We start from the raw sequence: 15,113 nt of genomic DNA on the forward strand, positions 1-15,113 counted from the left end.
GTTGAGCAGCCTGACTTCTGCTCAGCAGAGATGCACCCTACGTCCCGCAGTATCTGATCTGTACCAGCTAAAAAGCTCCTCTGCACACTCTACAGACAAAGAAACTCCTTCCACCTCCACAGCCTGAGTTTTTCCATGCTTCCCTGGGGCTGTGGGTGGAAATGACAGGGAAGGGCCCCGTGCTAAAGGTTATACCTTCAGCCCAAAGAAGTTCTTTTGGCTGCACATCAAAATGCCACTTGCTTTATCTAGTCATCACACTGATGTCACTGATCAGCAAAAGGAGCTATCACATGACCACAGAGGACAAAATAAATAACAAATGCGAAGATGCAGATATAAATATACAAATATGTATATTTCAAAAAAGTGATGATTTGTAGTATACTTACAACTTTCAGCCTGATAGTCTGGCACAAACTGCTCATCATTGTCAGGTACCTGAGCTGAAGAAAGGAAAACAAAAACAAAACAAACAAAAAACAAGAATTAAAATAAGCCATTAAAGCATAAATAAAGACTCTCGTGCTTAATTTAAAGCACAGTCAAATTTAAAATTATGATTTTTTGTTTCTTCATTGTTGGGTATGAAAATCAGGCAAGCGCATCATTTTAATATCAGATAAGCCCTGGGGTGAAGCTGTGTGGTGCAGCATGAGTCCAGAGAAGTCCCGGCACAGAACAATGGGAATGGGAGGATGTGGGGACTCACTGACCCTGCCTCACGCCCTGTACCAGGATCTGGACCTACCAAGCCACTGGTGAAACTCATAAGTGCTTATTTTCAAAATATCTGCACATAAAGCCCACATAAAACCAAATCCCACTGATTAGCACCAATGCTTCTTTAATCTGAAACTACCACACCTTCTGCTTACTTAAAAGTGATTCCAATTGTTCGTGACAGTCAGCCAACACAGTAGGGATTTTCTGTTATTGTTTAAAATATTCAAAGAGAACTATTTCACCAGACCACAGAATTCCTGGTTCAATGACAACATTTCAGACGTCGAAAAAGATTTACTTAAAACAGAAATCATGATTAACATCCATTTGCCTTTTGTAAGATCGTCTTTGCTTTTAGGAAACTTCCATCACAAACCTGAGCTATTAAATACAATCATTTCACGGTCTGCTGATAGATAATTTTGCTCCTCTGGTACCACATTTCCTTTTCGTTGTATATCTAAGACATTATCCGTCTCTCAAACTGCGTGGTAAACTCATTTAAACCATTTAAGCTGAAATAGCACTAAACGTTTATTATAGATGAATACATTCAAATAACTGCACAACATTACACAGAAGTGGCTGTTTCTGGTACATCAAGAGAGATCCAGCTTATCTTCTCCTAACTTTGTCATCTTTTCCTCAACATCCACACTAACTGGAATCGCCGCAGCAAAGCTGCGTAAAATTCTCGTTTAAAAATACTTTCCAGAGTTCTTGTCCAAAGGCAAGCAAATAATTCATAGGATCCCAATTAAAAGTTAACATCTGCCAGGGTCTGGTTACCCAATAAGATTGGAAAAGTAAATGCTGCTTATATAATCTTTTATTGAAACTGTGACTATCAAATGTTCTCAAATACATTAATTGATAAAATGTGACTTTCGTGCCCTTCGGAACACTTTCTAGTCTAGGAAATGCATATTCCCCATTATATATGTGAAATTTCTACTAGTTTTTATATCATTTATTTGAATTAAAAATATTAATTTAATTAAAATTACTCGCAATTATTTTGAATGTGCATTACAGTGCTCTTCATGGACAGATCTCCACTCCTTTACTCAGGAAATATTTCTAATGACTTAACTGGAAGTTTTTTTCCTGGGTAAAGAGTTCAGAATCAGTCTCAAAATACTGAAAAATTATTTGCTCTGGGTTTTAAAATACAATTAAAATCCTACTGTCTTAATTGCAGCAAATATCCCTTAAAAACAAATGACCTTGGAAATGTGCAAATACAGATTTGAAAAGAAGTGTGAGATAAGTACACTAAGTGTAATTAGCGTTACTTTGGAAAAAAAAAGCATAGCTACTGTTGCTTTGTTGTTCAGGTTTCTGATTAAAAAAGAAAAATGAACAAAATCAAACCTGACAGTAACCCATCTTTTTTGAATAAACCAGTACCTCTCAGGACATATTGGTTCCTCAAAGTTTGAAGTTGTATAAAACACTACCAACCCAAATATACCCAGTATTTTGAGGTATTCAATTTCTCTTTCTTCCAGTGAAACACAGAAGTTTTACCAAGAATGAACTCAGGGACAGGATGAGCCAAAATACTAACACTCTTTGCAATTTCTGACATTTCATGCAATTGACTATGTGTGAATGTTTGGCATTTTCCTTACAAAAATGCCAACTATTTGACCGTCACAGAAAAATCTGATTATGAAATCAAGGTCTTCAACTTTGAAATCAGTTCCTAAGATTTCTAATATTTCCACTTGTTTTTGAAGCATCTGTGAGTACATTCAGAAATAAAGTAATTGAATCAAGTAACTTCTTGTTTACAGAAGACACATCCCACACATTTTTCTTAAGCCACTCATCATTTTCAAATGCCGCAGAGAGGCTAGCAGAATTAATTTTTTTAACATGCACCTGCATTTTATATATACATGTATATGTAGGGATATACATATAAATTTGTGAATCTAGGATATCTTTAAAAGCCTCAAAGAAAACAAAACCCCCTTCTGTTTAAATAAAGAGGCTACATTTAGTGGTTGAAGAACAGGGATAGAAATCTCATATAACTTTTCAGAGAACATCTTCTGTGCACTGGACAGCTTCACCAGTGCTTCATTCTAGTTTTATCAGTTTAATTTGACTTAGTCCAGAAAAAAAACTGTTGTAGAGATTTATGTATATATCAGTAAGTAAGGTCCTTTTTTTTTTACCGAGCCATAGTAATCTATGAAAAAAATAAAATATATCTGGTTGAACTGTCATAGAAACCACTACATTACTGCCATTACCCCCGATTTGCTCTTGTTTATGGAGTAAACAAGAAAAATGTACTTTATTCACTGATCCCCAAAATTTATGAAGGCGTATTTAATAGAGATGGAGCGCATCATTGTATCAGCACTCTAGAAAAAGGTGGAGACTATGCTGTCAAAATTTACTTTAAATGCAATATTAACATAGCCTTAAAAGCCTCTGTAGAGAAAGGAACAATGCAAGTTAAAGAGTATTTAAAACCCTACCAAATATAAACATAACAAATAACAGCAACCAAAACATTCAAACTAGGAGCATGCATTTCCAACTGGAATGCAAATTTAGTAGCATCAGTACCTTAGAAATGAGCCCATAAGCCTATAGGGAGAAATTAAAAGGACCTACTAACTGGTGGAAATGAGTACTTATTTCTTTCACTTAATCTGATATTATTCCTAAGCAAGCAAAACTGAAACTTGCATATGATCATACTGCTGAAATGCAAGCACCCATCGTCATACAGAGACACTTTCCACCAGCATCGCTGTGAGATGCTGCATCACTGGGGTACATCATCCCATCGCTCAGACAGAGGAGGGCTTTTGTACCTGGATTTTGGATAACTACAGGTAGATTTTGCAGCAAATTAAATAGGCAGGTAAAGACACTTCAACATGAATGTCTGAAAGGAAAATGTAACTTACAGCGTCACAACTGTCTACAAATTTATATACATAGGCCATTCATTTCCTCTTTTATTCATAAATACTGCAACTTTGCAAGGCCACCATAAAAGCTTCTGTTAACATACACAAGACACAACGCAGAAATCAGCAAAACTTTTTTTTTTACATTGCCATTGAGAGGGAAATTGAAAAAAGATATCTGAAATGATCACCCATCTGAATGAGAACATTTCCTTGAGCTACTTAATTATGGGGGTCTGAGAAGGAAAGTATATTCCAAAAGACTGATAAAAGGTTTAGAAGGATATTAAGCACGTGGCTTTTACTGCTTATAGCAGAAGCAGCTACATGAGTTCATTCCACATTCAGAGCCATCAAGTCTCAGACTCCTGAAGCAGACAACATCTGCAGCATAAGCTATCCAACTCAGCCTAGAATATTACCAAAAGTTTTTTTTTTTTTCCTTCTGACTATAGCTATAATGTTTCAAGAGGATTTGGAAAGCATGCAGAAATTTAAATGACGATCTTGAAGATGTTATCAGTTTAGGTTTTACTGTTTCACTACCTACTGAGATATGCAAACATTCACAGCACAAAAATACTTAATGCTTGTTTGTAGTTTTTAAAACTTTAAACACTCTTTGAAAGGCTGAACTGACGGCTCATTTTGCAAAGGGAAAGCAACTTGGAGGGAAAAAAAAGTTTAGAAGTCGGGCCTGTTAGCTTGCTTTCATTGCAAGTAAACAAAAAGTCCCCATTAACAAGCATCCAGGACAAAAGGAGTTAATATTTAATTAAAACCAGCTCTATCCACTGTAACAATGACCTGGAGCCAAACAAGGCAGAAGATGTATGAGTCATTCTTTCTGCCAGTGAATGAGACAGCTGATCTCCGAAGCAATTCCTCAAGACAAGCAGTCAGAACTGGAGTTCTGCCTCCATTCACAAAAACACAGTCCAGCATGAACCATGTGGCCCCAACCACAAGCTTTTCATGTCACACCCTTCCAGAAAGCTACAGCAAAGTAAACTTGAACTTTAGGCATAAACACAGTGATTTCACTGCTTTGTCTCAAGATGCAGCACAGACCTGCTGAGGAACGTTATTTAATAAATGAAAAGTTAAGCAAACTATAAAAGGCTTAAACTTAACTCTTCCTTCTCCCACTCACAAACTGCTTCCAAAAGCTCAGCTGCACTCCAGAAAAAGGTGTTCCTGTTAAAAAAAACAAAAACTGGAAACTGTCCAGAAAAACAAGAAGCTGAAAATGCTTCACTTAAAACTTTATTTTGGGTAGCAGAACACTTCCTGCGGTACTGTGTGCTCTGACCTCATGCTTCACTTTTAGAGCTAAGAGCAATTAGTTTTAAAATATCCATCATTTATTCAAAGTGGCAAAAGAAATTGAAATTGACAGGAAATTCTTATGATCAGTAGTATTTTGGCCTCAGCTAAAATAAGACCTTGGGCCTCAACAGTAATGGATCTATTGAGTTTTCTTTGATTCATTGTCAGTTCTGAATATCTGAAAGATTGGCTAAATTGTGAGTATTCCTGCAAGAGCTGGGGTGGGGGGGTGTTGGTTGGTGGCTGTACTTTTTCCACAGGAACAACTGTTTCTTACAAAGAAGCATTGGGAAGGTAAAACAGTGATAAATTTCAAGATGGTAAAAAAAATTATTACCCATAAGCACTGGATTTGCTGTCAAAACAACCCAAACTCTTTTTACATAACATGAGATGCTCTGACTAATAAACTTAAATGCACTTCAAAACTAGTTCCAGATTCAAAATTCTTCCTTATGTGAATAATCCCTAGGAATATGAAGATGGGTTTGCAGAATCTGCTCTTCATTTGCTGCTATACTAAAAATGAGAAAAAAAGTTAGCTTTAAAAGGAGTTCTCACATTTAGTATTTTGCTACATGCCTAATGGTTAGCAAACCCCTGTCCACTTTTGACAATTATGATTCTGAGTAAAATTATTTGCCTTACTAGCAAACAAGAAAAACATGAAAAAGTTTATTACTACACAGACTTTCAGACTTGTAGATTTTTGGTGGGTTTATTTCTTTTGGATTTTTATTTTAATAACATTCCCTTCCCTCCTTTTTGCCCAATCTAACTGTTCTTTTTTTTGGTGCATATATTTATGATCACGAGCACTACTAGAAAATCAAATCTATCAGATCACTAGAGTCCACAAAAAAAAAAAAAAAAGAGAGTAAGATATTCTCTGTACTACAAACTGTAAGTGTTTTCACTTCTTTGAAGAGTGTTTGCTCCTGTCAGGCAGATTTAGCCACGGAGGTACTAAATTACAATTTCTTGACTCTTATTGCTCCTATAAAAATGTGAATAGTTCTTGAATGTAGCTAGATACCATCTGCCTTACACTGGCTAAATTTTACAACTTTTTGGCAGAAAAAAGCTAGTTAGGCAGATTAAACAAAGCCACTCTAACCAGACTAACATTTGAAGATCCAGTACTCTCTTCTATTAAAAACAATCCTTCAAGACCTAGAAACTATTTCCTTTCACACCTCCTCATTCAAGAAACAAAGTACAAGTCAACACTTGCTTAGATATCACTGCAACACTGGTGGGACCTTCAGATTAGGAGAACAGAGGGAAGAAACTTATTTCCTCAAGTTCATTCCAGAGTTGGCCAATAATTATTTGAGTGAAATTACTTACTTTCACATGCTAAGAAGTGCCTTCTGAATACCAGTAGCCTGCAGAAGCCATCCACTCACTTTAGAAGAGTTGCAGTAGAGGCACGAACCCGTTACCTGTAGCTGTTATTTCAAACCCTTTACTCTTTACTTAATCTTTTTGTATGTTTTTCAAAACACACAAAGAAAGTTATATTTTAGTTTTTGGTATACTGCCATGTGAGAAGCTTATTATCTATTGCTCTAAAAAGCAGATCTAGTGCATTAATTTATTATTTGTCTTCACTTGGGATGCCTTTTATGTATCTTAAACAATCTGTAGGAGAAATTAGTATCTGAATAATATTTTTTAAAAATCTGAGTTTTTTGTTAATTGAGTATTCCTCAAAACCAAATGCTTTCACCATAGAAAGGAGACACTCACTAACAATATGTTCTCTCTTCATTTTGTTCCACAGCAAGTAGGTAGAGCTACCATGACAAGATAACATTAGATTAATATTTTAACCACTTTTTTCAAGTCACCGAACAATTGCTACCTGACAGAACCAATCTGATTCCAAATACATGGAATCAATAAAGCCATTTTATAGTATCATCTTGTCAAAGTGTTGCCACTGAGTTATTTAAATATAAAATCCAAATAATATTTGTCTTAGTTAGCAATAGGCAACTTTAACTATTTCAAGGTTGAACATTGAAAAAATTATTAAAGGCTTCCCATTTTCAATTTCTAGCATGAGAAAACTGTTATACTCTGTCTTCTGTCTTGCATAACAATTGACACAGGGCAATCTTAGAGTAGTTTTACATCAAAATAATTTAGAGTCTTTCTTATATATAAAATACTACACAGAGTAAGAATCAAAACTCATTTCCATAAAAATCTACTATGCAGCTAGTGGAATACATTTGTGAGCTCTCTGTAAGTAGTATTCAGCTTGTTAATTATGTAGTAATAAAATATTAAACAGGTTACACAAATTGTTTACATTTGGATTAATTCTTTAATACAAGTGAACCTCCCACCATTTTCAAGAGGAAAAGAATACATATCTTTTCTGTTTACTTGTTTACCACCAACTTGTCACAGGTGACACTAACTGTAAACATCTTCAGGCTAAAATATGTGAGGCAGTAAGGACAGCTTCAGGAAAAGCAAAACAAAGAAAAATCCACAAGCATTATTTTTGTGTGTCATAAAATGCAACTCACTTTCTTCTCCTAACTAATAAGTAGATTTTTGACCTGGTTACTCCCCAGCGGGGATCCGAACTTATGGGAGAAACCTGGTCAGCTGCCACTGCTTTTCTTAAAAAGGGTCAAGATGTTTTAAAATTTCATGGTCATTTCCCTGGCTCTAGAGCATTATGAAAAGAAATATGTAAACAGTACTGATGCTGCCAAATTGGCAGACTTCTAGCCTAGGAAGGTCCAGAAGAACATAAATGGACACATCTAGCAATGGGTAAACAAGTCCGATTTCAAAATCTGTTTCCTGGCTAAGCTCATCCATATAGACATTTAAGCAGATCTACAATGTCCTCAAACACAAGCATATTATAAAGACTAACAGAAGTTGTTAAGGGTGTTGTTTTTTTGGGTTTTTTTTCCATAAAACTTTGGGATCAAGCTAATTGTTCAATATTTGATGTTGTCATCTTAACTTTTTATTTCAGTTTTAGTTTAGCCTTATGAAAAGCTGTGCAAAGTTTGTTTCATGAAACAGCTCAAACCATGGCATGGCCCGAAACAGAGATTTCTTAAAGTATTTCTGGAACACTGAAAAATCTGTAATATTTAGTTGCAATATAGTGTGGACAAATAGTGTTATTTAGGTTTATTTCTTTCTGCTATGTAAAAAAAAAATGAACTTTTTTTTTCATTCTTAAGTATTTCCCAGATTATTTTATCTGCCTTCATAAAGGTTATTCAACCTAGCTCACATGGGACTAGACACCTTCTCTCAAAACCTATCTAAATTTATTCAGTGAAATACTCTCTGATAAAGAGGTTAAAAGGCTCTCAAACAAATGATTCTCGTCAAAAATAAGCAGTGCCTTCAGAAAAAAAAATGCCATTACATTTATTTAGGTACCTATGGAAATGATCAAATTTCAGTTTTAAATTCTGCATTATTTTTCAAAATTCCATTATTATCTGCACATGCATTATGAATCTGCCTGTATTTTTTCTGACTTAAGATCAAAGAAATTTAACCATTTTTCAGACACAAAACCATCCATGCCAGTGAAACAATAAAACTGAAAGTTAACCTCTAAATTAAAATATAGTATCTTTTGAGTAGCATTTTAACATGTCTCTGATTTGCTAACATGAATGAGATGATACAATGTAAAGAGCTCCTTAGGAAAATCACCACAGGGAGACAGCTACAGCTGATCATTATACTACAAAATGATCTTAGTCCAGGACAGCCTATTTTCAGTTATTAGGGAAGAATTGTATTAGTTCATAAAAATATATCCTCTGTTCCATTAATTTCAGGAGGAGTTTTTGATTATGCACAGAATAACCCCATACTAAAACTAATACTAGCAGAATAAAAATGTCATCAAAATAAACAATACCTCACAACTTACTAATAGGTAAAGAAACCACACAAAAAGCTGTTAAAACAGAATCAGGGCATAAACAAGTAGTCAGCAATGTTTCCCTTTCTATGAACACTAATAGCAAGCATTTCACCCCAACATCCCTCCTTTAAAACAAAAACAAAACCAACAAACAAAAACCCTCAAAAAACCAAAAAAACCCCTAACAAAAACCAAACAAATAACAAACAAAAAAACCCCAAAAAACTGAACACAGAACATCCCTTCTAGAAACAGCTGTGCATAGTCCTGTACAGGAAAAAACTTAAACATATATGAATACTCACATTCATTTAAATCAGGATGAACCTGGAGAGATTATTTTAACTTGCATCAAATTTATATCTATTTCAGATGCAGAAGTTTGCATAAAAAAATTGACCAGAAATATTAAGAAGAGATAATTCACAAAAATCTTTATGCTTCAAATAAACAGTACTGCAAATATCAAAGGAAAAAAAAAATAGAAAATGTTGCTGAAAACAAATAGACTTGAAGAAGGAAAAAGGTACCTTGCAACTTGGTAAAGTTCTAATGCAGCAGCTCAATTTTGTAAGTGTTAAACAAATATCTCAACAACTACTCGAAATTCAGATTTGTACATGATTGTTCTCAAACCTTGTCTCTTCACTAGAATGTGCTCTGCAAGATTATTTGAAATACTTAAAAGAGCATGCATGTGTAAAGCAGACCGGTGTTAGTTTTCTAATCACCCGGTACAGAATCTCACAACTACAAATACAAAGACAAAAATAACATGCAAAATATTTAAAGGTTTCTGGAAAAAAAAAATAAATAAAAGAAAGAAAAAGTACTGGTTAAGCATTTCATACACACCTAATGTTCTGTGTTGTGAACAAGGTGGAAAGAAGACACTTGCACTTAAATCTTGAAGCATCCCGTCCCGATGAACCCAGAGAAACTAATTTCTGCCATCAGAAAAGTACTCCACCAGAACACCAAATAATTATATGTGCTGCTGAAAAGGAAACAGCAAGCCCAGTTCTGGCTGTATGTAGTCTCTCGAGGTACAATAATATAAACCTGATCAATTGCAATTAAAATCTGAACAGAGGCTTAGAACTTGAAGTCTTGGTGCATTAGTTCTTGCCAAAAGCAGATGTGATTGTGAGCTGGAAGCAATTTCTCCTGGTAATTTGTGATGACACTGGGTAGAGCAGCCCCAGAGTCCCCAAAGACAAACTCATCAGAGGCTCTAATGTATGCATGACACATGAGGTGGCTCTTTTAGAGCTCAATTAATTGGGCTGAACATTAAGACAGCAAGTTCAGGACTTTTTTTTTCCCCTCCAGAGTTGTTTTTCCTCTTTTTACAAGCAGTTTTTTCCCTTACCTTCTGCAAGCCATGTCTCCTGTAATTGGCTCAGATCTTGAAAGAGTTCTGCAAAAAGATAAAGGCATGGATAAAATTTAATCTCTTCAAAAGATTAAAATAGGTTCAAAATATATTCTTCCTTAAGAGCAATATACATTAATTCTGGTTTGGCAGTCAAGTGTACAGAAAAAGCAGGCATTCTGAGGCATCAGTTACTGATTTTTCTACCCCTATTAATAAAAACCCAAGCACTTACTGCATTTTCAGCTCTTGAAATAATAACCAGAACCCTAATAGAGCTCTGTAGTATAAAAGGCTCATTCAGCAACACATAGAAAAGTTAAAAATCATAATATTTCTTACAGGTGAACAATTTCTTCTTACACAATTCAGGCCTCCTCCTGTAATATCTGCCCCAGATAAAGCTTGCTTGGACTTCCACAGTTCTGCCTGAGCAACAACTGGGTATTTTTAATAGTAGGGTCATAACTATCATATAAAAATTCTGAAGCCGTGACCTGAGATGCTGCAATAGCAAAGAGAAATGGGAAATCTTTTGTACTTCCCCTAATGTTTTACTTCATATGACATGAGAATCACCACTATTTCCTCTATGCTGTACTCACTGTACTTCTTTAGGACTAAAACCACCTTCTCCGTGGACTGAATTTTGCAGCAGCTTTTCTTTTGCAATGCACTGAAATCAGTTACTTATAATGGGTGTAAAGCAGAGCAGCATTCAGCTTACTTGCAAGCCTCAGAAACTCAGTTACGAAAATTCTGTTTGCTAAGACTAAGTAGGATATTTGAACTAACAAATGGTTTATTTTTAATTTACTGTATTTTGAGAGAGACTTCCTCTTTTATGAATGCTGACGGATAACTATTTACATATACTTAAACGACAGAGGCTATTCATTCATCCTGTGGACTGATACCCCACATGCACATTGGGAAATGATTTAACTGAAAATCAGAAAGTTGCTTTTTTTTTTGAATCTACTTTTCCAGGCAAGTATGGATTTTGAGAAGTGTGTCAGTGTGTTCTTACCCTGATAAGACTTACATAGGGGTAAGTTATAGGCCTCTGCATATCTTCCTGTATGTCTCGTGTACTTTCAGGGCTGTAGGCGTAGCATAATACAGACTTTGTAACCTAAAGAAGTGTTAACAGCTATTACCAGCCCACAGTTCTCAAGCTACAGTCCTGAGTGGCTACTGATGGGACTAAGTTACAAACCTTTGGGCCTCCAAAACTTTCTTCACTCTAGGTTCCCTTAATGGAAATTCCCTGGATTTTTAACCCTGTTACTGTTATACAACCAGAGAAACTGGCCAGCAGGCACCAGAACCCTGGCTACACAGTATAGCTGGTGAAAATCAAATCTCCACATCCACATTCTCTCACTCCTGCTACCACTAGTGGAGACATACCAGGGAAAAGGACGTTAAAAGATGGAAGGGATGAAGAATGCCCTAAATATGAAGTGACTTGATGGTGAAAACCCAGGTGCCATGACTTGTGTCAGATGCCGCAAAGGCTTGGCCCCAGTGCATAACATCCGTGTGCCACATGTGCACAAAATGCAACAGGGTAAGTCAAGGAAAGACTTTCAACTTTATAAATTTATTGCCTTTGCCAGTTTGTTTTGCATTAGTGAATGTAGTTTTCAGATTGTCATGTTTATTCAGATTGATCTAGATATATTTATCTCCAAAATAAATAAATAAAGAGCTCTCAAAAAGCTTCTCTGCATTAGTAAGAAAAGGGCGGGGGGAGAACAACAAGCCCTCACCTTCTGAATCATGAGCCAGGTCTCTGTTAATGAATTTTCTTTTCCTGACATTTGTCGGTCTCTCATTACAGTTTCTCCCACGCGGATTCTATAAACAGGAAAGATCAGTTACTTTAGAAATCTGAGGTTTGAGATTTGGTTGGGTTTGTTTTGGGCTTTTTTTAATTAATCAGGAATATGCAAAGTTGGCATAAATTCTTTACATTTTCAAACAGGGACTTCTTGCCAGCCTTCAATTTCTAACAAAAGATATTGCTGAACACCTAATATCCTCCCAAAGATTCCTACATCTAAATGCAACACATTTCTATCTATCTATGTAGACATCTATTTGTACAATACACATATAATGTACTCAAGCAGCAACACAATGCCAATTTTATTTTTAGCATCTAAAGTATACAAACCTACACAATAGCCCATAAATCCCCATAGCATAGGCTATGCAGGAGAACCCAGACATGAAATTATAATAGACGGCTTTGTTTCCCTGTGTTACTTATAAAATTGTTTGCAAAGTCCTGAAAGGAAAAAAAAAAAACAGAGAGGAAAAAAAAAGGTTAATGTTTGCCTCAACTTCATTCTTTTGAACGTTGCAGGCAAACGCAGCCAGAAACTTTGAATGCAGCTGCTGCTGCTCTCGCCTCCCTCATCCGCTAATCATGTGCATGATTTTTTAATCATCCCAAAACTGTCTTTAAAAGAACACGATGCTTTATTGCAATAACTAAGAAGATAGGCTCATCTTGCAAGCAAAGCTCCCAGATGAAGAGTCGCCCCTACAGCAGTAACAAAGCAGAGACTGTGTCTGTAAAACTCCCCCACAGAAATAAGTCGGAGTCAAGTTTATAAACACCAACTTTGAACTGATCACTCACATTGGTGACCATGTAAGGCACTTGCTGGTCATAAAATCCATCCATTCTGCAGCTCTTCCACGAGTCTTAGCTCAGTGTTTTTATTTACTGGGCATTTGATCTGGAGATTTCCTCGGGATCTGGACTCCAATGAGCCTAGAGGGGAATACAAGATGGCTTTTAGATTTAAAAAAAAAAAAAAAAAAAAAAAAAAAGCAGCATGAATGAACTGCTTGCATTTGCATACCTAATTAACCTCAAAGAGTCCCATTCATAAAAACAACCCTCCCTTCTCTGCCTTCACCTGGGTTACACGCTCCTGCCAGCAAAACGCGGAGCAAAAGCACTCCGCGGCGGCGGCGGCGGCCGGCGGGGCGAGAGGCAGGGCTTTATTTACACTGCGCGCCGCGCCCGCGGGCGATCCGCGCCGGCGGCAGCCCCGGCTCTCGCAAGCGTGTGCTCAACTCGTAATGGCGAACGCGGGGCTCGCCGCGCACCTCGCGGCGGCGGCGGCGGCGCCCGGCGGCCACGCACTCACCGCCCTCACACACACACGCACACACAGAGACAGACCCACAGACACACACACACGGCCCCCCCGCCCCGCGCACCAGCCACCTTCTCCCGCAGGATCGCTCCCGCAGCCCCACCGCCGCCGCGCAATCCTGCGGGGCGGCGGGCAAAGTTGCGGGGGAAGACCCACCTGAAGGCCACGCGCGGCGATCGGCTGCAAAAAATTCCCTCCAATTTTAATAAAAACATTAATTATTCCCCGGCACTTCCCCCTTGGAAGCCGCGAGCGCCACTGACAGAGCTCAATCCCGTGGTTTTTCCTCTCCTCCTCCTCCAGGGGCCCCCGAGCCGCGCCGGCGGATCCCCGCCGCCCATTGGCTCCCCGCGCCCCCCGCCGGATCGCCGATCGCCGCGCGCCCGCCCGCCCCGGCCCCGGCCCCGGCCCCGGCCCCGCCGCCCCGCCCGGCCCCGCGGGGGGCGACTCCCGCCGCTGCCCCGGCCCGCGCCGCCGGCGGCGGAGCGCTTCGGAAGTCGCGCTCGGGTGCCCGGCGGTATCCCGGGATCCTGCCGCGGGCACGCCGTGTCCCCTGCGCCCCCCGGGTGGCAAGGCAACCCCTTCCAGTCAGAAAGAAAAAAATTATTTAACGAAAAAGTTTCGCCTGCCCGACTCCGTAAAGCGAAATGCACCCCCCACGCACACGCGCGCCCTTTCTGGCGGCAGAGCTGCCCCGCAAAGCGCCGCGGGCGCCCGGAGGTGAGCGCGGCGAGAGATACTTCGTACCGTTTTGTCCGGAGCTGGTGGCATCCCAGGGCTCATGGTTGCTCTCGGTTTGGGTTTTTTCTGTTGGGTATTTTCGGTTGGCGGGTTTGGGGTGGGTTTGTTTTTTTTTTGTTCTTTTTTTTTTTTCCATTGAATCATAGAAAGCAATTTTTATTTCTACGAGGATGACATAATTTCTAGGTTTTGTGGACGGAATTTTGCAGCACCCATACACCAGATCCAGGGGAATTTTTTATGTAGTGGTGCCAGGACCTACCAAGGTCAGGACTTCTGAGGACTTCTCTAAGAAAGCAAGTTTTCTGTTCTTTGGACAGAGTGGCTGTTGGAAGGCTGTGTCCAAAAACTCTTGCCTTTGTGAACTGCCAAGATGCACCAAAGCAGATTTATCTGGTTTCAAACAGCTATATTTGTCCTCCCTTTGAGCAGTAAATTCCAGGTATCACAGCAATCAGGGGGTAAATTTAGGTATTCATGACGCTGTCTTGCTGTGAGATACAAAGTTTCAGGTTTCTATGATCTGATGTAGTTGAGCATTTAACAAGTAAAGCCCCGAAGCCAGCAAGCCCAGCTTCTCACTCGGCCTTTTCTGAGGGCCCGCTTTATAGCTGACAGTGTAAAGCCAACTAAAGAAACCTGCTTTTGCATAATTTCCCTCTGGTGGTTTTAACAATATTCAGGTCACTTCTTCTGTACTACTTTGTTTTGAAAACTATAATTGTTTCATTACACCCAATTCTGGAGCATATTACTCTCTGCAACAACACATTGATTGTCCTCCTTTCTGATCTCACTATCTATACTCACTTGTCCAGTCCAGCTGAGGAAGAGAGAGGCACCATGTTCCCACCACTCCTGTCCTTCCCATATGGCCTTCTCAGGGAAAACATCCACCACCA

The 15,113-nt window shown here is 38.5% G+C and overlaps 1 protein-coding gene across 4 annotated transcripts in view; it reads right to left on the reverse strand.

The window, feature by feature from the left end:
• Positions 1-13,787, reverse strand: part of ETV1 (ETS variant transcription factor 1) — a 67,035-nt gene extending 53,248 nt beyond the window's left edge. The window contains exons 1-5 of one of the 4 annotated variants that reach the window (XM_059843993.1): positions 13,627-13,787; positions 12,945-13,079; positions 12,067-12,154; positions 10,289-10,336; positions 393-446 (exon numbers count right to left, since the gene is read on the reverse strand). In XM_059843993.1, coding sequence (XP_059699976.1) covers positions 393-446; positions 10,289-10,336; positions 12,067-12,154; positions 12,945-12,989 — 235 coding nt within the window. In that variant the 5' untranslated portion in view covers positions 12,990-13,079; positions 13,627-13,787. Of the gene's footprint in view, positions 1-392; positions 447-9,771; positions 9,994-10,288; positions 10,337-12,066; positions 12,155-12,944; positions 13,080-13,170; positions 13,322-13,626 lie in introns of those variants that run through there. The other 3 variants (XM_059844002.1, XM_059844012.1, XM_059844023.1) reach the window with 3 other exon arrangements.
• Positions 13,788-15,113: the final 1,326 nt, after the last annotated feature.

This window comes from Haemorhous mexicanus, chromosome 1, assembly GCF_027477595.1.
Source record: "Haemorhous mexicanus isolate bHaeMex1 chromosome 1, bHaeMex1.pri, whole genome shotgun sequence".
In the NCBI taxonomy this organism is placed as follows: Eukaryota; Metazoa; Chordata; class Aves; order Passeriformes; family Fringillidae; genus Haemorhous; species Haemorhous mexicanus.